Source organism: Oncorhynchus masou, chromosome 28, assembly GCF_036934945.1.
Source record: "Oncorhynchus masou masou isolate Uvic2021 chromosome 28, UVic_Omas_1.1, whole genome shotgun sequence".
Lineage (NCBI taxonomy): Eukaryota > Metazoa > Chordata > Actinopteri > Salmoniformes > Salmonidae > Oncorhynchus > Oncorhynchus masou.
The window spans coordinates 86,436,626-86,463,288 of NC_088239.1; the positions used below are offsets into that span (position 1 = coordinate 86,436,626).

Consider the following 26,663-nt stretch of genomic DNA (forward strand, 5'->3'; position numbering starts at 1 on the left):
TACTGTATTACCTCACGCTGAGCAGCACTCCCCCTACTGTATTACCTCAGCACTCCCCCTACTGTATTACTTCACACTGAGCAGCACTCCCCCTACTGTATTACCTCACGCTGAGCAGCCTCCCCTACTGTATTACCTCACGCTGAGCAGCGCTCCCCTACTGTATTACCTCACGCTGAGCAGCACTCCCCCTACTGTATTACCTCACGCTGAGCTGCACTCCCCCTACTGTATTACCTCACGCTGAGCAGCACTCCCCTACTGTATTACCTCACGCTGAGCAGCACTCCCCCTACTGTATTACCTCAGCACTCCCCCTACTGTATTACCTCACACTGAGCAGCACTCCCCCTACTGTATTACCTCACGCTGAGCAGCACTCCCCCTACTGTATTACCTCACGCTGAGCAGCACTCCCCCTACTGTATTACCTCACGCTGAGCAGCACTCCCCCTACTGTATTACCTCACACTGAGCAGCACTCCCCCTACTGTATTACCTCACGCTGAGCAGCACTCCCCCTACTGTATTACCTCACGCTGAGCAGCACTCCCCCTACTGTATTACCTCACGCTGAGCAGCACTCCCCCTACTGTATTACCTCACACTGAGCAGCACTCCCCCTACTGTATTACCTCACGCTGAGCTGCACTCCCCCTACTGTATTACCTCACGCTGAGCAGCACTCCCCCTACTGTATTACCTCACGCTGAGCAGCACTCCCCCTACTGTATTACCTCACGCTGAGCAGCACTCCCCCTACTGTATTACCTCACACTGAGCAGCACTCCCCCTACTGTATTACCTCACGCTGAGCAGCACTCCCCCCTACTGTATTACCTCACGCTGAGCAGCACTCCCCTACTGTATTACCTCACGCTGAGCAGCACTCCCCCTACTGTATTACCTCAGCACTCCCCCTACTGTATTACCTCAGCACTCCCCCTACTGTATTACCTCACGCTGAGCAGCACTCCCCTACTGTATTACCTCAGCACTCCCCCTACTGTATTACTTCACACTGAGCAGCACTCCCCCTACTGTATTACCTCACGCTGAGCAGCCTCCCCCTACTGTATTACCTCACGCTGAGCAGCGCTCCCCTACTGTATTACCTCACGCTGAGCAGCACTCCCCCTACTGTATTACCTCACGCTGAGCTGCACTCCCCTACTGTATTACCTCACGCTGAGCAGCACTCCCCCTACTGTATTACCTCACGCTGAGCAGCACTCCCCTACTGTATTACCTCACGCTGAGCAGCACTCCCCCTACTGTATTACCTCACGCTGCTCCTCCCCCTACTGTATTACCTCACACTGAGCAGCACTCCCCCTACTGTATTACCTCACACTGAGCAGCACTCCCCCTACTGTATTACCTCACACTGAGCAGCACTCCCCCTACTGTATTACCTCACGCCGAGCAGCACTCCCCCTACTGTATTACCTCACGCTGAGCAGCACTCCCCCTACTGTATTACCTCACGCTGAGCAGCACTCCCCCTACTGTATTACCTCACGCTGAGCAGCACTCCCCCTACTGTATTACCTCACGCTGAGCAGCACTCCCCTACTGTATTACCTCACGCTGAGTAGCACTCCCCCTACTGTATTACCTCACGCTGAGCAGCACTCCCCCTACTGTATTACCTCACGCTGAGTAGCACTCCCCCTACTGTATTACCTCACGCTGAGCAGCACTCCCCCTACTGTATTACCTCACGCTGAGCAGCACTCCCCCTACTGTATTACCTCACGCTGAGCAGCACTCCCCCTACTGTATTACCTCACGCTGAGCAGCACTCCCCTACTGTATTACCTCACGCCGAGCAGCACTCCCCCTACTGTATTACCTCACGCTGAGCAGCACTCCCCCTACTGTATTACCTCACGCTGCTCCTCCCCCTACTGTATTACCTCACGCTGAGCAGCACTCCCCCTACTGTATTACCTCACACTGCTCCTCCCCCTACTGTATTACCTCACGCTGAGCAGCACTCCCCCTACTGTATTACCTCACGCTGAGCAGCACTCCCCCTACTGTATTACCTCACGCTGCTCCTCCCCCTACTGTATTACCTCACGCTGAGCAGCACTCCCCTACTGTATTACCTCACGCTGCTCCTCCCCTACTGTATTACCTCACGCTGAGCAGCACCCCCCTACTGTATTACCTCACGCTGAGCAGCACTCCCCCTACTGTATTACCTCACGCTGAGCAGCACTCCCCCTACTGTATTACCTCACGCTGAGCAGCACTCCCCCTACTGTATTACCTCATGCTGCTCCTCCCCTACTGTATTACCTCACGCTGAGCAGCACTCCCCGACAGTATTACCTCACACTGAGCAGCACTCCCCCTACTGTATTACCTCACACTGAGCAGCACTCCCCCTACTGTATTACCTCACACTGAGCAGCACTCCCCCTACTGTATTACCTCACACTGAGCAGCACTCCCCCTACTGTATTACCTCACGCCGAGCAGCACTCCCCCTACTGTATTACCTCACGCTGAGCAGCACTCCCCCTACTGTATTACCTCACGCCGAGCAGCACTCCCCTACTGTATTACCTCACACTGAGCAGCCTCCCCCTACTGTATTACCTCACGCCGAGCAGCACTCCCCCTACTGTATTACCTCACGCTGAGCAGCACTCCCCCTACTGTATTACCTCACGCTGAGCAGCACTCCCCCTACTGTATTACCTCACGCCGAGCAGCACTCCCCCTACTGTATTACCTCACGCTGAGCAGCACTCCCCCTACTGTATTACCTCACGCCGAGCAGCACTCTCCCTACTGTATTACCTCACACTGAGCAGCCTCCCCCTACTGTATTACCTCACGCCGAGCAGCACTCCCCCTACTGTATTACCTCACGCTGAGCAGCACTCCCCCTACTGTATTACCTCACGCTGAGCAGCACTCCCCTACTGTATTACCTCACGCTGAGCATCACTCCCCCTACTGTATTACCTCACGCTGAGCAGCACTCCCCTACTGTATTACCTCACACTGAGCAGCACTCCCCCTACTGTATTACCTCACGCTGAGCAGCACTCCCCCTACTGTATTACCTCACGCTGAGCAGCACTCCCCCTACTGTATTACCTCACGCCGAGCAGCACTCCCCCTACTGTATTACCTCACGCCGAGCAGCACTCCCCCTACTGTATTACCTCACACTGAGCAGCACTCCCCCTACTGTATTACCTCACACTGAGCAGCACTCCCCCTACTGTATTACCTCACGCCGAGCAGCACTCCCCCTACTGTATTACCTCACGCTGAGCAGCACTCCCCCTACTGTATTACCTCACGCTGAGCAGCACTCCCCCTACTGTATTACCTCACGCTGAGCAGCACTCCCCCTACTGTATTACCTCACGCTGAGCAGCACTCCCCCTACTGTATTACCTCAGCACTCCCCCTACTGTATTACCTCACACTGAGCAGCCTGCCCCCTACTGTATTACCTCACGCTGAGCATCACTCCCCCTACTGTATTACCTCACGCTGAGCAGCACTCCCCCGACAGTATTACCTCACACTGAGCAGCACTCCCCCTACTGTATTACCTCACACTGCCCCTACTGTATTACCTCAGCACTCCCCCTACTGTATTACCTCACACTGAGCAGCACTCCCCGACAGTATTACCTCACACTGAGCAGCACTCCCCCTACTGTATTACCTCACACTGCCCCTACTGTATTACCTCAGCACTCCCCCTACTGTATTACCTCACGCTGAGCAGCACTCCACCTACTGTATTACCTCACACTGCTCCTCCCCCTACTGTATTACCTCACGCTGCTCCTCCCCCTACTGTATTACCTCACGCTGCTCCTCCCCCTTACTGTATTACCTCACGCTGCTCCTCCCCCTACTGTACTGTATTACCTCACGCCGAGCAGCACTCCCCTACTGTATTACCTCACGCTGAGCAGCACTCCCCCTACTGTATTACCTCACGCTGCTCCTCCCCCTACTGTATTACCTCACGCTGAGCAGCACTCCCCCTACTGTATTACCTCACACTGCTCCTCCCCTACTGTATTACCTCACGCTGAGCAGCACTCCCCCTACTGTATTACCTCACGCTGAGCAGCACTCCCCTACTGTATTACCTCACGCTGCTCCTCCCCCTACTGTATTACCTCACGCTGAGCAGCACTCCCCCTACTGTATTACCTCACACTGCTCCTCCCCCTACTGTATTACCTCACGCTGAGCAGCACTCCCCCTACTGTATTACCTCACACTGAGCAGCACTCCCCCTACTGTATTACCTCACGCTGAGCAGCACTCCCCCTACTGTATTACCTCACGCTGAGCAGCACTCCCCCTACTGTATTACCTCATGCTGCTCCTCCCCCTACTGTATTACCTCACGCTGAGCAGCACTCCCCCGACAGTATTACCTCACACTGAGCAGCACTCCCCCTACTGTATTACCTCACACTGAGCAGCACTCCCCCCTACTGTATTACCTCACACTGAGCAGCACTCCCCCTACTGTATTACCTCACACTGAGCAGCACTCCCCCTACTGTATTACCTCACGCCGAGCAGCACTCCCCCTACTGTATTACCTCACGCTGAGCAGCACTCCCCCTACTGTATTACCTCACGCCGAGCAGCACTCCCCTACTGTATTACCTCACACTGAGCAGCCTCCCCTACTGTATTACCTCACGCCGAGCAGCACTCCCCCTACTGTATTACCTCACTCTGAGCAGCACTCCCCCTACTGTATTACCTCACGCTGAGCAGCACTCCCCCTACTGTATTACCTCACGCCGAGCAGCACTCCCCCTACTGTATTACCTCACGCTGAGCAGCACTCCCCCTACTGTATTACCTCACGCCGAGCAGCACTCCCCCTACTGTATTACCTCACACTGAGCAGCCTCCCCTACTGTATTACCTCACGCCCGAGCAGCACTCCCCTACTGTATTACCTCACGCTGAGCAGCACTCCCCTACTGTATTACCTCACGCTGAGCAGCACTCCCCCTACTGTATTACCTCACGCTGAGCAGCACTCCCCCTACTGTATTACCTCACGCTGAGCAGCACTCCCCTACTGTATTACCTCACACTGAGCAGCACTCCCCCTACTGTATTACCTCACGCTGAGCAGCACTCCCCCTACTGTATTACCTCACGCTGAGCAGCACTCCCCTACTGTATTACCTCACGCCGAGCAGCACTCCCCCTACTGTATTACCTCACGCCGAGCAGCACTCCCCCTACTGTATTACCTCACACTGAGCAGCACTCCCCCTACTGTATTACCTCACACTGAGCAGCACTCCCCTACTGTATTACCTCACGCCGAGCAGCACTCCCCCTACTGTATTACCTCACGCTGAGCAGCACTCCCCTACTGTATTACCTCACGCTGAGCAGCACTCCCCCTACTGTATTACCTCACGCTGAGCAGCACTCCCCCTACTGTATTACCTCACGCTGAGCAGCACTCCCCCTACTGTATTACCTCAGCACTCCCCCTACTGTATTACCTCACACTGAGCAGCCTCCCCTACTGTATTACCTCACGCTGAGCATCACTCCCCCTACTGTATTACCTCACGCTGAGCAGCACTCCCCGACAGTATTACCTCACACTGAGCAGCACTCCCCCTACTGTATTACCTCACACTGCCCCTACTGTATTACCTCAGCACTCCCCCTACTGTATTACCTCACACTGAGCAGCACTCCCCCGACAGTATTACCTCACACTGAGCAGCACTCCCCCTACTGTATTACCTCACACTGCCCCTACTGTATTACCTCAGCACTCCCCCTACTGTATTACCTCACGCTGAGCAGCACTCCACCTACTGTATTACCTCACACTGCTCCTCCCCCTACTGTATTACCTCACGCTGCTCCTCCCCCTACTGTATTACCTCACGCTGCTCCTCCCCCTTACTGTATTACCTCACGCTGCTCCTCCCCCTACTGTACTGTATTACCTCACGCTGAGCAGCACTCCCCCTACTGTATTACCTCACGCTGCTCCTCCCCCTTACTGTATTACCTCACACTGAGCAGCACTCCCCATACTGTATTACCTCACGCTGCTCTCCCCCTACTGTATTACCTCACGCTGCTCCTCCCCCTACTGTATTACCTCACGCTGCTCCTCCCCTACTGTACTGTATTACCTCACGCTGAGCAGCACTCCCCTACTGTATTACCTCACGCTGCTCCTCCCCCTTACTGTATTACCTCACACTGAGCAGCACTCCCCATACTGTATTACCTCACGCTGCTCCCCCCCTACTGTATTACCTCACGCTGCTCCTCCCCCTACTGTATTGCCTCATGCTGCTCCTCCCCCTTACTGTATTACCTCACGCTGCTCCTCCCCCTACTGTATTACCTCACACTGCATCTCCCCCTACTGTATTACCTCACACTGCATCTCCCCCTACTGTATTACCTCACGCTGCTCCTCCCCCTACCGTATTACCTCACGCTGAGCAGCACTCCCCCTACTGTATTACCTCACGCTGAGCAGCACTCCCCCTTACTGTATTACCTCACACTGCATCTCCCCCTACTGTATTACCTCACGCTGAGCAGCACTCCCCCTACTGTATTACCTCACGCTGCTCCTCCCCCTACTGTATTACCTCACGCTGAGCAGCACTCCCCCAACTGTATTACCTCACGCTGCTCCTCCCCTACTGTATTACCTCACACTGCATCTCCCCCTACTGTATTACCTCACGCTGCACCTCCCCCTACTGTATTACCTCACGCTGCTCCTCCCCCTACTGTACTGTATTACCTCATGCTGCTCCTCCCCTACTGTACTGTATTACCTCACGCTGAGCAGCACTCCCCCTACTGTATTACCTCACACTGCACCTCTCCCTCCACTGAACCTTCTTCCAGCCAGGACAATGACAACAATAGAAACCAAACAAGATATACACAAATCAACCGTTTTACTTCATAATCATAGCTACATGTGAATTGTAATAATCTAGCTAACCAGCTCGTTAAACAGCCAAAAAGGACCTAAAACGAATGTTATGCAAGGTAGATGCCAATTCTTCGTGGATAGCTAGCTTCCAATTCTTTGTGGTTATCTGGCTTGCTAGCAGTAGTAGCTAGCCAGTTAGCCCTATTGACTTACTATGAGCTTGCTCTCTACACACACGACAGTAGGTAGGTAACTAGCTAGCTAACAGTAGTAGCAGTAGCAGCTAGCCAGTTAGCCCTATTGACTTACTATGAGCTTGCACTCTACACACGCTACAGTGGGCATTGTAGGCAGGTAAACATGTATTTATTAAAGTATCAAGATAAAATATTGTAGTCAAGCAACATGAGATGAAAATAGGCAACATTTCATTCTGAAGTCAGAGTATTTTCTCTCGCTTCAGCTCAAATAACGGCCACCGTTGATTTCAAGACATTTTACATTTGATTTCTTACGTGGTTGCCTCATATTTCTGTCCATACATTTCGCTGAAGCTTTTGCATCGTTGCATTCAAAATGTGTACAAGCGGAGTACCCATCCGAAAAGTGCCATCCGTGATCCGTTTCGCATACTTTGATTTGTACTCATGAAGCCTACCATCCCGTGCTCGGAGCACAGTAGTATATTAAGAAACACCCATAGTGTCTGCCTGCTACAACATGGTACATATTTATCCCAGACTGTATTACCACAGATGGAACAAAGAGCCAGATGTTCCACCAGATGTATAAATTATGTGAAGCATCCGTTTGACATTTCCACTCACTACCAAATATGGTGATGAGAGGAAGCCCAGTGGCCGGCAGTTGGAGAAGATTTGAGTTAGATGGATTTTCGCTGACATTCTGCAAATTTTCTCATGTAACATTTAATCTCAATACAGTTTTCTGTTCCCAAAACTTCAATCTGTTATGAGCAGAGTGGACTAAGTTTTGTGGACTTTACTCTTTGCCCAAGTTTCAATAAATTGAATTGTTTACAAGGTATTCAAGGGCGAATTGAGTTATTGCACACGCGCACTTCACAGAGTAGGTGTTCCACAACAGAAATATGCAAATGTATGCTAGAACGCGCCAATAGGATCTTGCGAGCTCGTGCTTGGCTCCTCCCTCCTCCTTGCTTGTTCTGCCCACTACGATTACTTTGCTCCCATTAGAATCGACAGGCTGTGGTCTTTCTTGGGTTAGTTATAAAAAAATTAAAAATAATTATTATATGTTGTTACTCCTGTCAAACACTAGAGGGCGCTGTAGGATTTCCTATGCCACTTTAATTTTTATTTATTTTTTTACCTTTATTTTAACAAGGCAACTCAGTTAAGAACAAATACTTATTTACAATGATGGCCTAGGAACAGTGGGTGAACTGCCTTGTTCAGGGGCAGAACGACAGATTTGTACCTTGTCAACTCAGGATTCGATCCAGCAACCTTTCTGTTACTGGCTCCATGCTCTAACCACTAGGCTACCTGCCGCCTCTACGCCCTAACCACTAGGCTACCTGCCGCCTCTACACTCTAACCACTAGGCTACCTGCCGCCTCTACGCCCTAACCACTAGGCTACCTGCCTCCTCTACACTCTAACCACTAGGCTACCTGCCGCCTCTACGCTCTAACCACTAGGCTACCTGCCGTCCCTACACTCTAACCACTAGGCTACCTGCCGCCTCTACGCTCTAACCACTAGGCTACCTGCCGTCCCTACACTCTAACCACTAGGTTACCTACCTCCTCTACGCTACGAACCCACTGGCTCCATGTCATCTACAAGACCTTGCTAGGTAAAGTCCCCCCTTATCTCAGCTCGCTGGTCACCATAGCATCTCCCACCTGTAGCACACGCTCCAGCAGGTATATCTCTCTAGTCACCCCCAAAACCAATTCTTTCTTTGGCCGCCTCTCCTTCCAGTTCTCTGCTGCCAATGACTGGAACGAACTACAAAACGCACTGAAACTGGAAACACTTATCTCCCTCACTAGCTTTAAGCACCAACTGTCAGAGCCGCTCACAGATTACTGCACCTGTACATAGCCCACCTATATTTTAGCCCAAACAACTACCTCTTTCCCTACTGTATTTTATTTATTTATTTTGCTCCTTTGCACCCCATTATTTTTATTTCTACTTTGCACATTCTTCCATTGCAAATCTACCATTCCAGTGTTTTACTTGCTATATTGTATTTACTTTGCCACCATGGCCTTTTTTTGCCTTTACCTCCCTTATCTCACCTCATTTGCTCACATCGTATATAGACTTGTTGATACTGTATTATTGACTGTATGTTTGTTTTACTCCATGTGTAACTCTGTGTCGTTGTATGTGTCGAACTGCTTTGCTTTATCTTGACCAGAGGTCGCAATTGTAAATGAGAACTTGTTCTCAACTTGCCTACCTGGTTAAATAAAGGTGAAATAAATAAATAAAATAAAATAAGCACTAGGCTACCTGCCACCTCTACACTCTAACCACTAGGCTACCTGCCACCTCTACACTCTAACCACTAGGTTACCTGCCTCCTCTACGCTCTAACCACTAGGCTACCTGCCTCCCGAAATTAACACTCCATGGATATAAAGAGCAAAGTATAGTGTTGCTGGCTTCAGTGTTTTGAGTCAAAAATGAGAAGAAAACTCACATAGCAGACACAGGGTATTTAACCAACATCTTTTAATGAATATATGTCTTAATGACACCACCGTGTCTGCCCCCCCCCCCTCAGGGCATGGCTCTCCAGAAGAAGGCAGCAGAGGATCGTCTGGCCAGTACGGGTTCCGGACAGTCCTTCCTGGCCCGCCAGAGACAGGCTACCAGCACACGCCGCTCCTACCCCGGATACCCGGGACCCCAGTCCGCCACCGCCAGGTAGACATGGCGCCGTGACTCTTCAACCCGACCTTTGACCTCCGACCCTTCCAGGCCAGGTACCACCACGGCCAGGTAGACATGGCACCCTGACCCCTACCTGAACCTTTTTTTTCCCCCCGACCCCTGACCCCCTGCAGGTGTCAGGACACACAGTCCAGTTGTACTCGTGTCGGCTGAACTAAGTCATCCCCTGTTCCCTGGACCGGTTAGGATAAATCCTCTAATGCTCCTTTGTTCTCTGTCCTCCTCCACAGTCCTTCAGTCTCCCTTTTAAATCCTGGATTTATTATCAATAATTATTATGCACATTTCTGTAAAACGATGTTACCCGTTCATCTTCTTCTGTTTGGAATCCTCCTATCTAATAACTTGTTGTTTCTATGTAACACAAGAGTAGAGATGCAATGTTTTTGTTGTTGTTGTTGTATTTGAACCCTTATGAAAAGAAAAACAGAGAATATTTTCATATCTGTTGCTTGAATGCGCTTTAGTTTTGGAGAGGGTATGTCCACTATGTATAGGGCTAGTTGATATCTTTAAACCCAGTACAGTACATAGTATGTGTTAAGTGTGTTCAGTCTCTTAGGCAGTCTTTGTTTTACGTGCAGTCTGTTTTAGGCAGTCTGTTTTAGGCAGTCTGTTTTAGACAGTCTTTGTTTCACATGTAGTCTGTTTTAGACAGTCTTTGTTTTAGGTGCAGTCTGTTTTAGACAGTCTTTGTTTTACGTGCAGTCTGTTTTAGACAGTCTGTTTTACGTGCAGTTGGCCTCCACTAAACTGGGACCTAGCAGTAGAGTAGGTAATTATACACATACGCCATTTACAGAACAGAACAAAGATTCATATTGATCAAGTGTTTCTCCTGAAATGAAGGGAAACCTCTCCCCCTGTAGACTCCTGTTCTCAAATCAACCAGTAGTCGTTATCGATTATTTATGAATCAATAGTTTATTGATTGATTATTGTGAACGAGTGAGTGTCTCTCCCTATTAGCCTGTGTTGCATGAGGAAATACCAAACTGTCCTCTCTTTTTGTCCTCTAGATCCACACTAGTAACTAACACGATGCACAGCTGTAACTGTCCCATATGAACCTGTCTGCATGCTAACAGTCCATATCCACTATCTATGCACTGGACCAAGTCAAACAGTGGCTATGATCTTGTATAGCAAAAAGCAATTTGAAGTGGTCTGCAATACAAATGTACAATAACCACTGCTGCCACACAAGGAGGTATATTATAAACTTTACAGGGAGGTATATTATAAACTTTACAGGGAGGTATATTATAAACTTTACAGGGAGGTGGATTATACACTTTACAGGGAGGTGGATTATACACTTTACAGGGAGGTGGATTATACACTTTACAGGGAGGAGGATTATACACTTTACAGGGAGGTGGATTATACACTTTACAGGGAGGTGGATTATACACTTTACAGGGAGGTATATTATACACTTTACAGGGAGGTGGATTATAAACTTTACAGGGAGGTATATTATAAACTTTACAGGGAGGTGGATTATAAACTTTACAGGGAGGTATATTATAAACTTTACAGGGAGGTATATTATAAACTTTACAGGGAGGAGGATTATACACTTTACAGAGAGGTATATTATAAACTTTACAGGGAGGTATATTATAAACTTTACAGGGAGGAGGATTATACACTTTACAAGGAGGTATATTATAAACTTTACAGGGAGGTGGATTATACACTTTACAGGGAGGTATATTGTCAACTTTACAGGGAGGAGGATTATACACTTTACATGGAGGTATATTGTCAACTTTACAGGGAGGAGGAATATACACTTTACAGGGAGGTATATTATAAACTTTACAGGGAGGTGGATTATAAACTTTACAAGGAGGTATATTATAAACTTTACAGGGATGTGGATTATACACTTTACAGGGAGGTATATTATAAACTTTACAGGGAGGTGGATTATAAACTTTACAGGGAGGTGGATTATAAACTTTACAGGGAGGTGGATTATAAACTTTACAGGGAGGTGGATTATACACTGTACAAGGAGGTATATTATACACTTTACAGGGATGTGGATTATAAACTTTACAGGGAGGTATATTATAAACTTTACAGGGAGGTATATTATAAACTTTACAGGGAGGTATATTATAAACTTTACATGGAGGTATATTATAAACTTTACATGGAGGTATATTATAAACTTTACAGGGAGGAGGATTATACACTTTACAGGGAGGTATATTATAAACTTTACAGGGAGGTGGATTATAAACTATACAGGGAGGAGGATTATACACTTTACAAGGAGGTATATTATAAACTATACAGGGAGGTGGATTATACACTTTTCAGGGAGGTGGATTATAAACTTTACAGGGAGGTATATTATAAACTTTACAGGGAGGTATATTATAAACTTTACAGGGAGGATGATTATACACTTTACAGGGAGGTATATTATAAACTTTACAGGGAGGTGGATTATAAACTATACAGGGAGGAGGATTATACACTTTACAATGAGGTATATTATAAACTATACAGGGAGGTGGATTATAAACTTTACAGGGAGGTGGATTATACACTTTGCAGGGAGATATATTATAAACTTTACAGGGAGGTGGATTATAAACTTTACAGGGAGGTGGATTATAAACTTTACAGGGAGGTGTATTATACACTTTACAGGGAGGTATATTATAAACTTTACAGGGAGGTGGTATTATAAACTTTACAGGGAGGTGGATTATAAACTTTACAGGGAGGTGGATTATAAACTTTACAGGGAGGTGGATTATACACTTTACAGGGAGGAGGATTATAAACTTTACAGGGAGGTGGATTATACACTTTACAGGGAGGAGGATTATACACTTTACAAGGAGGTATATTATAAACTTTACAGGGAGGTGGATTATAAACTTTACAGGGAGGTGTATTATAAACTTTAAAGGGAGGTGTATTATACACTTTACAGGGAGGTATATTATAAACTTTACAGGGAGGAGGATTATACACTTTACAGGGAGGTATATTATACACTTTACAGGGAGGTATATTATAAACTTTACAGGGAGGTGGATTATAAACTTTGGTATCTCTCCAGGAACAGGGTTGGAGAGCCCTAGACTAGATAGATGTAAACCTACAGGATGGTATCTCTCCAGGAACAGGGTTGGAGAGCCCTGGACTAGATAGATGTAAACCTACAGGATGGTATCTCTCCAGGAACAGGGTTGGAGAGCCCTGGACTAGATAGATGTAAACCTACAGGATGGTATCTCTCCAGGAACAGGGTTGGAGAGCCCTAGATAGATGTAAACATACAGGATGGTATCTCTCCAGGAACAGGGTTGGAGAGCCCTGGACTAGATAGATGTAAACCTACAGGATGGTATCTCTCCAGGAACAGGGTTGGAGAGCCCTGGACTAGATAGATGTAAACCCACAGGATGGTATCTCTCCAGGAACAGGGTTGGAGTGCCCTGGACTAGATAGATGTAAACCTACAGGGCGGCACATGACTGTTTAGTGGTTTCTAGTGGCACAGCAAATGTGTCTATATTCTGGTAAAAGATCTGTGGTATTTGAGAACTGTTCATGGCCTTGATCCCCTCCTTCATTCACCCTTTGTCAGACCGTTTTGATCATGATCTGCTGTATCATTATAACCAAAGCTCTTACTGGTTGTTGTCCTCCCTCTCTCTCTCTCGACTCCTCTCTCTCTCTCTCGACTCCTCTCTCTCGACTCCTCTCTCTCTCTCTCGACTCCTCTCTCTCTCTCTCTCTCTCTCTCTCTCTCTCTCTCTCTCTCTCTCGACTCCTCTCTCTCTCTCTCTCTCTCTCGACTCCTCTCTCTCTCTCTCGACTCCTCTCTCTCTCTCTCGACTCCTCTCTCTCTCTCTCGACTCTCTCGACTCCTCTCTCTCTCTCTCTCTCTCGACTCCTCTCTCTCTCTCTCTCGACTCCTCTCTCTCGACTCCACTCTCTCTCGACTCCTCTCTCTCTCTCGACACCCCTCTCTCTCTCTCTCGACACCCCTCTCTCTCTCTCTCGACACCCCTCTCTCTCTCTCTCGACTCCTCTCTCTCTCTCTCGACTCCTCTCTCTCTCTCGACTCCTCTCTCTCTCTCTCTCGACTCCTCTCTCTCTCTCTCTCGACTCCTCTCTCTCTCTCTCTCGACTCCTCTCTCTCTCTCACTCTCTCTCTCGACTCCTCTCTCTCTCTCGACTCCTCTCTCTCGACTCCTCTCTCTCTCTCTCGACTCCTCTCTCTCGACTCCTCTCTCTCTCGACTCCCTCTCTCTCGACTCCTCTCTCTCGACTCCTCTCTCTCTCTCTCCTCTCTTTTCCCTCCTCTCCACAGTGATGACATTACATGACCAGCGCAGGCAGGGGTGATGGGCGGGTGCATGACCATGGCTTAATAATGAGTCGAGCTGAAAATAAAACTTCATCAATTCAACACTAACCCTCAACTCTAACGGAGGACGGGCCGGGCAGGCGGGCCCAGATTATGCCCAGGACTGGGGGGGGTAAGAGCTCTCTACAGACCCAGACGGCGCCGCCCTCTCAGAGGCCACCCTAACCTACCGCCAACCCCCCCCTCCTCCTTCACTCACAGGCCTGCATCTGCTTGCGAACCTCTATCGTCATGACATACTCTGAGACAACAACAGTAGTCTCTAGTGGGGTAACGGGGAGAGCTGGAGCTAGGGCTGGGGATAAACAAAACAAAAACATTTTAAAGATTCTTCATGCTGTGTCCAAGGTCAAGGAAACCTCTTGTTCTAAATGGATGGTGCAAAGCGAGGACTACATGGAAGACAGTGTTATTCTTAGTGACCGGATGGTTTTCGGTAGACTTTGACAATGACGAGGATCAAGCGACTAGCAATACATGGTTACTGTACTGTAAACCTGGTGTGTATCTGTTGGGTGTTCCACTCACTTCTCTCTGTGTGTTTCACTGGGTCTGAGGGAAAAAGAGCAATATCATCTATTATTTCACATGATCCTCTAATCAAATGTGTATACACTGAGTGTACAAAACATTAGGAACACCTTCCTAATATTGAGTTGCTCTCCCCCCCCCTCGAATTTAGCCTCAATTCATCGGGACATGGGACTCTACAAGGTGTCTAAAGCGTTCCAAAGGGTTGCTTGCCCCATGTTGACCCCAATGCTTCCCACTGTTGTGTCAAGTTGGCTGGATGTCCTGTGGGTGGTGGACCATTCTTGATCCACACGGGAACCTGTTGAGACTGAAAAACCCAGCAGCGTTGCAGTTCTTGACTCAAACCGGTGCGTCTGGCACCTACTACCAAACCCTGTTCAAAGGGACTTAAATATTTAGTCTGGTCCATTCACACTCTGAATGGCACACATACACAATACATGTCTCAATTGTCTCTAGGCTTAAAAATCCTTATGTAACCTGTCTCCTCCCCTTCATCTACCCGGTGTCCCATGTCTAAATCAGGCCCTGGTGTCCCATGTCTAAATCAGGCCCTGGTGTCCCATGTCTAAATCAGGCCCTGGTGTCCCATGTCTAAATCAGGCCCTGGTGTCCCATGTCTAAATCAGACCATGGTGTCCCATGTCTAAATCAGACCATGGTGTCCCATGTCTAAATCAGAACCTGGTGTCCCATGTCTAAATCAGACCCTGGTGTCCCATGTCTAAATCAGACCATGGTGTCCCATGTCTAAATCAGACCATGGTGTCCCATGTCTAAATCAGAACCTGGTGTCCCATGTCTAAATCAGACCCTGGTGTCCCATGTCTAAATCAGACCCTGGTGTCCCATGTCTAAATCAGAACCTGGTGTCCCATGTCTAAATCAGACCCTGGTGTCCCATGTCTAAATCAGACCATGGTGTCCCATGTCTAAATCAGAACCTGGTGTCCCATGTCTAAATCAGAACCTGGTGTCCCATGTCTAAATCAGACCCTGGTGTCCCATGTCTAAATCAGACCCTGGTGTCCCATGTCTAAATCAGACCCTGGTGTCCCATGTCTAAATCAGACCCTGGTGTCCCATGTCTAAATCAGACCCTGGTGTCCCATGTCTAAATCAGACCCTGGTGTCCCATGTCTAAATCAGAACCTGGTGTCCCATGTCTAAATCAGAACCTGGTGTCCCATGTCTAAATCAGACCCTGGTGTCCCATGTCTAAATCAGGCCCTGGTGTCCCATGTCTAAATCAGGCCCTGGTGTCCCATGTCTAAATCAGGCCCTGGTGTCCCATGTCTAAATCAGGCCCTGGTGTCCCATGTCTAATTCAGGCCCTGGTGTCCCATGTCTAAATCAGGCCCTGGTGTCCCATGTCTAAATCAGGCCCTGGTGTCCCATGTCTAAATCAGGCCCTGGTGTCCCATGTCTAAATCAGGCCCTGGTGTCCCATGTCTAAATCAGACCCGGATTCAAACGGACTTCCAGAGTTGAGTTGGAGGGCTCTATGTCACGGAAAGAGCAGGTGTTCTTAATGTTTTGTACACTCAGTCTAGATGTCGATGTTCGGTTTCCATTTATTTCTGTTTAAGTGTTCTGATGACTTAACCTCTATGTAAGGAGCGCTCTGCTTCTTAATTTCACTGATAATAACCTTGATGTGTTTCTCTCTCTCTCTCTAAATGGTGGAGGGTATTGGAAGAAGAGATCACATGCTTCTATCTAGCCTTTATGACTTTGATATGTATTCCTGTTTTTATTTGACTTACATATGCAGTATTGACTTAGATTCATGCATACATATGCAGTATTGACTTAGATTCATACATACATATGCAGTATTGACTTCGATTCATACATTTCCTACATTGTATAAAATGTGTAAAACCTTTCTCTAACCTTTTTATAAAACAAGTAGGCTTGTTGATAGGATGCCATGGCAGAGCCTTTTTGAAAAATACAGCAAGATGGCCGACGCAGTAAGACTGCCCTGTCCCGGGTCGTGGTTCATTAGCAGATGGCCCACGCAGTAAGACTGCCCTGTCCCGGGTCGTGGTTCATTAGCAGATGGCCCACGCAGTAAGACTGCCCTGTCCCGGGTCGTGGTTCATTAGCAGATGGCCCACGCAGTATGACTGCCCTGTCCCGGGTCGTGGTTCATTAGCAGATGGCCGACGCAGTAAGACTGCCCTGTCCCGGGTCGTGGTTCATTAGCAGATGGCCCACGCAGTAAGACTGCCCTGTCCCGGGTCGTGGTTCATTAGCAGATGGCCCACGCAGTAAGACTGCCCTGTCCCGGGTCGTGGTTCATTAGCAGATGGCCCACGCAGTATGACTGCCCTGTCCCGGGTCGTGGTTCATTAGCAGATGGCCGACGCAGTAAGACTGCCCTGTCCCGGGTCGTGGTTCATTAGCAGATGGCCCACGCAGTAAGACTGCCCTGTCCCGGGTCGTGGTTCATTAGCAGATGGCCCACGCAGTAAGACTGCCCTGTCCCGGGTCGTGGTTCATTAGCAGATGGCCCACGCAGTAAGACTGCCCTGTCCCGGGTCGTGGTTCATTAGCAGATGGCCCACGCAGTATGACTGCCCTGTCCCGGGTCGTGGTTCATTAGCAGATGGCCCACGCAGTAAGACTGCCCTGTCCCGGGTCGTGGTTCATTAGCAGATGGCCCACGCAGTAAGACTGCCCTGTCCCGGGTTATGTTCATTAGGCACCAAATGTTAAAAAACGGACTGAAATGGGGATGTTCTACCTCCACCTGTCCAGTATAAAACACTCATTTTAATACGAGAACAAACACACATTTTAATTTTTTATTTAGCCCCTATTGAACTAAGCAAGAACAAATTCTTATTTACAATGACGGCCTACCCCGTTCAAACCCTCCCCTAGCCCGGACGACGCTGGGCCCGGGATCGAACCCGGGTCTATAGTGATGCCCTCTGCGCCACTAATGAACACGACCTCAGAAGTGGCACCAATGGACAGACGGGTAGAAGGCAAAGAGGATCTTTCCTGTTATATCATGAACACGTTGACAGTGCTTTCGCCTCCAGTGTAAAAACCAGACCGGTGTGAGTAAGAGCAGACTTATTGACTTGTTGCTGATACTGTGTGTTTTTCAGTTTATAATAAAAGGATGTGTCCATATTATTATGTAACTGATGAACTTTGTATGGCTTTTACTACTTGTATGATTGGTAGGGCAACGTGTTACTACTTGTGTCCCAGATCGGCTAGTCTCCTGGCCTGGTCCCAGATCAGTTAGTCTCCTGGCCTGGTCCCAGATCGGCTAGTCTCCTGGCCTGGTCCCAGATCAGTTAGTCTCCTGGCCTGGTCCCAGATCAGTTAGTCTCCTGGCCTGGTCCCAGATCAGTTAGTCTCCTGGCCTGGTACCAGATCGGTTAGTCTCCTGGCCTGGTCCTAGATCGGTTAGTCTCCTGGCCTGGTCCCAGATCGGTTAGTCTCCTGGCCTGGTCCCAGATCGGTTAGTCTCCTAGCCTGGTCCCAGATCGGTTAGTCTCCGTGCCTGGTCCCAGATCGGTTAGTCTCCGTGCCTGGTCCCAGATCGGTTAGTCTCCTAGCTTGGTACCAGATCGGTTAGTCTCCTAGCTTGGTACCAGATCGGTTAGTCTCCTAGCCTGGTCCCAGATCGGTTCGTCTCCTAGCCTGGTCCCAGATCGGTTAGTCTCCTGGCCTGGTCCCAGATCGGTTAGTCTCCTAGCCTGGTCCCAGATCAGTTAGTCTCCTGGCCTGGTCCCAGATCAGTTAGTCTCCTGGCCTGGTACCAGATCGGTTAGTCTCCTGGCCTGGTCCTAGATCGGTTAGTCTCCTGGCCTGGTCCCAGATCGGTTAGTCTCCTGGCCTGGTCCCAGATCGGTTAGTCTCCTAGCCTGGTCCCAGATCGGTTAGTCTCCGTGCCTGGTCCCAGATCGGTTAGTCTCCGTGCCTGGTCCCAGATCGGTTAGTCTCCTAGCTTGGTACCAGATCGGTTAGTCTCCTAGCTTGGTACCAGATCGGTTAGTCTCCTAGCCTGGTCCCAGATCGGTTCGTCTCCTAGCCTGGTCCCAGATCGGTTAGTCTCCTGGCCTGGTCCCAGATCGGTTAGTCTCCTGGCCTGGTCCCAGATCGGTTAGTCTCCTAGCCTGGTCCCAGATCGGTTAGTCTCCGAGCCTGGTCCCAGATCGGTTCGTCTCCTGGCCTGGTCCCAGATCGGTTAGTCTCCGAGCCTGGTCCCAGATCAGTTAGTCTCCTGGCCTGGTCCCAGATCGGTTAGTCTCCTGGCCTGGTCCCAGATCGGTTAGTCTCCTAGCCTGGTCCCAGATCGGTTAGTCTCCTGGCCTGGTCCCAGATCGGTTCGTCTCCTAGCCTGGTCCCAGATCGGTTAGTCTCCTAGCCTGGTCCCAGATCGGTTAGTCTCCTAGCCTGGTCCCAGATCGGTTAGTCTCCTAGCCTGGTCCCAGATCGGTTAGTCTCCTAGCCTGGTCCCAGATCGGTTAGTCTCCTAGCCTGGTCCCAGATCGGTTAGTCTCCTAGCCTGGTCCCAGATCGGTTAGTCTCCTAGCCTGGTCCCAGAGGTTACAAGCATAGTTACACCAGACTGTATGTTACAAACAATGGTGAGCGTGGCGTTCAATCTGGTTTTCCGAGGCTAAAAAAAACCTCTAGGAGAAAATACAACTTTTTTTTTTTTTTTTAAGAACTGAGGCTTTTCAGTCAGAACTTAATCGCCAGGTTTTATGGTTGCTGTATTTTTTATTCATAGGAAAGACTTATTTTACATTAAAAAATAAAGTAGCAAATAACCTTTCCATTTGCCAAGTTTTATATTGCTGCTTGTATAATATGTACACACTGTATGGGACTAACAAAGTGGAGGAGGAAATTAGTGTTCATAGTTACCTGTCCATTTGAAACTTGTTGATAAAATGTGCTTCCTACGCTCTGACATGTACAGCTGTTAACCAAGTTGTAATAAAGCTTGTATAAAACACCGCCTGTTTCTCTGAGTCTTTTTGTCTACAAAGGCACAGTCACGTTTCCGAGACATTTCTTCAAAAATGTTGTAGGACAAACAAACAAAAAAAGTGTTCTGACCTTTCAAAACCACTGAGATGTTTTCCTTTTTTTCTCTCCCTGTCTTAACATTCTCACAAATCTGAAGAGTTGGGCTCCATCTCTATAAGTAACACACTACCATCTGGATAAGTAACACACTACCATCTAGATAAGTAACACACTACCATCTAGATAAGTAACACCTCACAAATCTGAAGAGTTGGGCTCCATCTCTATAAGTAACACACTACCATCTGGATAAGTAACACACTACCATCTGGATAAGTAACACACTACCATCTAGATAAGTAACACACTACCATCTAGATAAGTAACGCACTACCATCTAGATAAGTAACACCTCACAAATCTGAAGAGTTGGGCTCCATCTCTATAAGTAACACAGTATCATATAGATAAGTAACACACTACCATCTAGATAAGTAACACACTACCATCTAGATAAGTAACACACTACCATCTAGATAAGTAACACACTACCATCTAGATAAGTAACACGCTACCATCTAGATAAGTAACACGCTACCATCTAGATAAGTAACACGCTACCATCTAGATAAGTAACACGCTATCATCTAGATAAGTAACACGCTACCATCTAGATAAGTAACACACTACCATCTAGATAAGTAACACACTATCATCTAGATAAGTAACACGCTACCATCTAGATAAGTAACACACTACCATCTAGATAAGTAACACACTACCATCTAGATAAGTAACACACTACCATCTAGATAAGTAACAGTATCATATAGATAAGTAACACAGTATCATCTAGATAAGTAACACACTACCATCTAGATAAGTAACACACTACCATCTAGATAAGTAACACAATATCATCTCTATAAGTAACACACTACCATCTGGATAAGTAACACACTACCATCTAGATAAGTAACACACTACCATCTAGATAAGTAACACAGTATCATATAGATACGTAACACCCTACCATCTAGATAAGTAACACACTACCATCTAGATAAGTAACGCACTACCATCTAGATAAGTAACGCACTACCATCTAGATAAGTAACACAGTATCATATAGATAAGTAACACACTACCATCTAGATAAGTAACACACTACCATCTGGATAAGTAACACACTACCATCTAGATAAGTAACAGTATCATATAGATAAGTAACACACTACCATCTAGATAAGTAACACACTACCATCTGGATAAGTAACGCACTACCATCTAGATAAGTAACACACTACCATCTAGATAAGTAACACAGTATCATATAGATAAGTAACACACTACCATCTGGATAAGTAACACACTACCATCTAGATAAGTAACACACTACCATCTAGATAAGTAACACAGTATCATATAGATAAGTAACACACTACCATCTAGATAAGTAACACAGTATCATATAGATAAGTAACACAATATCATCTCTATAAGTAACACACTACCATCTGGATAAGTAACACACTACCATATAGATAAGTAACACACTACCATCTAGATAAGTAACACACTACCATCTAGATAAGTAACACAGTATCATATAGATAAGTAACACCCTACCATCTAGATAAGTAACACACTACCATCTAGATAAGTAACACACTACCATCTAGATAAGTAACACACTACCATCTAGATAAGTAACACACTACCATCTAGATAAGTAACACAGTATCATATAGATAAGTAACACCCTACCATCTAGATAAGTAACACACTACCATCTAGATAAGTAACGCACTACCATCTAGATAAGTAACACAGTATCATATAGATAAGTAACAATATCATATAGATAAGTAACACCCTACCATCTAGATAAGTAACACAATACCATCTAGATAAGTAACACACTACCATCTAGATAAGTAACACACTACCATCTAGATAAGTAACACAGTATCATATAGATAAGTAACACACTACCATCTAGATAAGTAACACACTACCATCTGGATAAGTAACACACTACCATCTAGATAAGTAACACACTACCATCTAGATAAGTAACACAGTATCATATAGATAAGTAACACACTACCATCTAGATAAGTAACACAGTATCATATAGATAAGTAACACAATATCATCTCTATAAGTAACACACTACCATCTGGATAAGTAACACACTACCATATAGATAAGTAACACACTACCATCTAGATAAGTAACACACTACCATCTAGATAAGTAACACAGTATCATCTAGATAAGTAACACACAACCATCTAGATAAGTAACACACTACCATCTAGATAAGTAACACACTACCATCTGGATAAGTAACACACTATCATTTTGATAAGTAACACACTATCATCTAGATAAGTAACACAATACCATCTAGATAAGTAACACACTACCATCTAGATAAGTAACACACTATCATCTAGATAAGTAACACAATACCATCTAGATAAGTAACACACTATCATCTAGATAAGTAACACAATATTGTTGAGATAAGTAACACACTACCATCTAGATAAGTAACACACTACCATCTAGATAAGTAACACACTACCATCTAGATAAGTAACACACTATCATCTAGATAAGTAACACAATACCATCTAGATAAGTAACACACTACCATCTAGATAAGTAACACACTACCATCTAGATAAGTAACACACTACCAGCTAGATAAGTAACACACTACCATCTAGATAAGTAACACACTACCATCTAGATAAGTAACACACTATCATCTAGATAAGTAACACAATACCATCTAGATAAGTAACACACTACCATCTAGATAAGTAACACACTACCATCTAGATAAGTAACACACTACCAGCTAGATAAGTAACACACTACCATCTAGATAAGTAACACACTACCATCTAGATAAGTAACACACTATCATCTAGATAAGTAACACAATATTGTTGAGATAAGTAACACAGTACCATCCTGTATAAGCCTGCTTGGTGTCCTGACTCTGAGGCTGGGTCCTAATCAAATAAGGTCACATTTAAATTGTCACATGAGTCATAAACAAGGGGTGTAGACTAACAGTGAAAGGCTGATTGACGGGTCCTTTATCGACACTGCAGAATTAAAGACAGTGACTAATGAATAACAATAAAGAGTAAAAAATAACATAGCCATATACAGGAAGTAGGAAATAACATGGCTATATACAGGGAGTAGAAAATAACATGGCTATATACAGGGAGTATAAAATAACATGGCCATATACAGGGAGTAGAAAATAACATGTCTATATACAGGAAGTAGAACATAACATGGCTATATACAGGAAGTAGGAAATAACATGGCTATATACAGGGAGTAGAAATAACATGGCTATATACAGGGAGTAGGAAATAACATGTCTATATGCAGGAAGTAGAAAATAGCATGGCTATATACAGGAAGTAGAACATAACATGGCTATATACAGGAAGTAGAAAATAAGATGGCTATATACAGGGAGTAGGAAATAACATGGCTATATACAGGAAGTAGAACATAACATGGCTATATACAGGAAGTAGGAAATAACATGGCTATATACAGGGAGTAGAAAATAACATGGCTATATACAGGAAGTAGGAAATAACATGGCTATATACAGGAAGTAGAACATAACATGGCTATATACAGGAAGTAGGAAATAACATGGCTATATACAGGAAGTAGAACATAACATGGCTATATACAGGAAGTAGGAAATAACATGGCTATATACAGGGAGTAGAAAATAACATGGCTATATACAGGGAGTAGGAAATAACATGTCTATATACAGGAAGTAGAAAATAGCATGGCTATATACAGGAAGTAGAACATAACATGGCTATATACAGGAAGTAGAAAATAAGATGGCTATATACAGGGAGTATAAAATGACATGTCTATATACAGGAAGTAGGAAATAACATGGCTATATACAGGAAGTAGGAAATAACATGGCTATATACAGGAAGTAGAGAAGTACTCAAGATATAACAAACTGACCCCAGCCCCCCGACACATAAACTACTGCAGCATAAATACTGGAGGCTGAGACAGGAGGGGTCAGGAGACACTGTGGCCCCACCCGAGGACACCCCCGGACAGGGCCAAACAGGAAGGATATAACCCCACCCACTTTGCCAAAGCACAGCCCCCACACCACTAGAGGGATATCTTCAACCACCAACTTACCATCCTGAGACAAAGCTGAGTATAGCCCGCAAAGATCTCCGCCATGGCACAACCCAAAGGGGGGTGCCAACCCAGACAGGATGACCACATCAGTGAATCAACCCACTCAGGTGACGCACCCCTTCCAGGGACGGCATGAGAGAGCCCCAGTAAGCCAGTGACTCAGCCCCTGTAATAGGGTTAGAGGCAGAGAATCCCAGTGGAAAGAGGGGAACCGGCCAGGCAGAGACAGCAAGGGTGGTTCGTTGCTCCAGAGCCTTTCCGTTCACCTTCCCACTCCTGGGCCAGACTACACTCAATCATATGACCCACTGAAGAGATGAGTCTTCAGTAAAGACTTAAAGGTTGAGACCGAGTTTGCGTCTCTGACATGGGTAGGCAGACCGTTCCATAAAAATGGAGCTCTATAGGAGAAAGCCCTGCCTCCAGCTGTTTGCTTAGAAATTCTAGGGACAATTAGGAGGCCTGCGTCTTGTGACCGTAGCGTACGTGTAGGTATGTACGGCAGGACCAAATCAGAGAGATAGGTAGGAGCAAGCCCATGTAATGCTTTGTAGGTTAGCAGTAAAACCTTGAAATCAGCCCTTGCTTTGACAGGAAGCCAGTGTAGGGAGGCTAGCACTGGAGTAATATGATCACATTTTTTGGTTCTAGTCAGGATTCTAGCAGCCGTATTTAGCACTAACTGAAGTTTATTTAGTGCTTTATACGGGTAGCCGGAAAGTAGAGCATTGCAGTAGTCTAACCTAGAAGTGACAAAAGCATGGATTCATTTTTCTGCATCATTTTTCATGTATAGACAGGAAGTTACAATTGAAGAAAAACATGGTGTGTGTATAGACAGGAAGTTACAATTGAAGAAAAACATGGTGTGTGTATAGACAGGAAGTTACAATTGAAGAAAAACATGCCGTGTGTATAGACAGGAAGTTACAATTGAAGAAAAACATGCTGTGTGTAACCGCTTGTTGGCTTTCTAGAAATCCTATGAAAGAGCTCTTGTGTTTTTAACAAATGCAAAGACAATTCACTTTTTTCCCATGAATTTAAGGAGTAGGATGTAGACAGTTTGAATGTATAGTTTGGGGTTTTGGATATAGTGAGTGATTCATCTATTAGCCTGACGACCAACATTAACGGTTAAACATAACGATTTATGATGTCGGTAACTATCCCTCTTGAACTCTACTGCTACAAAGACCAGAGGATTTAGGAAAATAAAGAAGCGCTGTGTTTGATCCAGAGCAGATGGCTCTCTACAAATCATGCCGGTTCTGGACCCTGACGGACATTAGAGAGGGAATGGGTGCAGGTGTGCTGTGTGATCGCCTCCGCCCATCTCCCTCCCCCTCTCCCCCTGCTCTGCTCTCCGTCCTCCCCACTGCCTCCCCCTCTCCCTGCCCTACTGGCCGGCTATGCTTTATAAGACCTCCCTCCCTCCCTCCCTCCCTCCCCCTCCCTCTGCGCCATACTCCACTCCCCCTTCTTCTCCTTTCTCTGTCGGCCCATGCTTGATCGTTCCTTTGAAGAGCAGTGAAGGCAGCAGCAGCTGTTCCTCAAGGTGAGACACAGAGAGAGAGAGGTCTGTGAGACATTATGAGAGAGAGAGAGGTCTGTCTGTGAGACACTATGAGAGAGAGGTCTGTCTGTGAGACATTATGAGAGAGAGAGGTCTGTCTGTGAGACATTATGAGAGAGGTCTGTCTGTGAGACATTATGAGAGAGAGAGGTCTGTCTGTGAGACATTATGAGAGAGGTCTGTCTGTGAGACATTATGGGAGAGAGGTCTGTCTGTGAGACATTATGGGAGAGAGAGGTCTGTCTGTGAGACATTATGAGAGAGAGAGGTCTGTCTGTGAGACATTATGAGAGAGAGAGATCTGTGAGACATTATGAGAGAGAGGTCTGTCTGTGAGACATTATGAGAGAGAGAGGTCTGTCTGTGAGACATTATGAGAGAGAGGTTTGTCTGTGAGACATTATGGGAGAGAGAGGTCTGTCTGTGAGACATTATGAGAGAGAGAGAGGTCTGTCTGTGAGACATTATGAGAGGGAGAGGTCTGTCTGTGAGACACTATGAGAGAGAGGTCTGTCTGTGAGATATTATGAGAGAGAGGTCTGTCTGTGAGACATTATGAGAGAGAGGTCTGTCTGTGAGACATTATGAGAGAGAGAGAGGTCTGTCTGTGAGACATTATGAGAGAGAGAGGTCTGTCTGTGAGACATTATGAGAGAGAGAGATCTGTGAGACATTATGGGAGAGAGAGGTCTGTCTGTGAGACACTATGAGAGAGAGAGAGGTCTGTCTGTGAGACATTATGAGAGAGAGGTCTGTCTGTGAGACATTATGAGAGAGAGGTCTGTCTGTGAGACATTATGAGAGAGAGAGGTCTGTCTGTGAGACATTATGAGAGAGAGAGGTCTGTCTGTGAGACATTATGAGAGAGAGAGGTCTGTCTGTGAGACATTATGAGAGGGAGAGGTCTGTCTGTGAGACATTATGAGAGAGAGGTCTGTCTGTGAGACATTATGAGAGAGAGGTCTGTCTGTGAGACATTATGAGAGAGAGAGAGGTCTGTCTGTG

General features: G+C 46.6%; 1 protein-coding gene across 3 annotated transcripts in view; it reads left to right on the top strand.

Moving 5' to 3' along the window:
• LOC135518446 (protein Hook homolog 3-like) overlaps positions 1 to 19,840 on the top strand; it is a 94,991-nt gene extending 75,151 nt beyond the window's left edge. The window contains exons 20-21 of one of the 3 annotated variants that reach the window (XR_010452153.1): positions 9,737 to 9,954; positions 14,255 to 19,840. Coding sequence is in view for 1 of the 3 variants with exons in the window: in XM_064943620.1 (XP_064799692.1) it covers positions 9,737 to 9,879; positions 14,255 to 14,270 (159 nt within the window). In the remaining 2 variants the exon portion in view is untranslated. The remainder of the gene's footprint in view (positions 1 to 9,736; positions 9,955 to 14,254) is intronic. The other 2 variants (XR_010452154.1, XM_064943620.1) reach the window with 2 other exon arrangements.
• Positions 19,841 to 26,663: the final 6,823 nt, after the last annotated feature.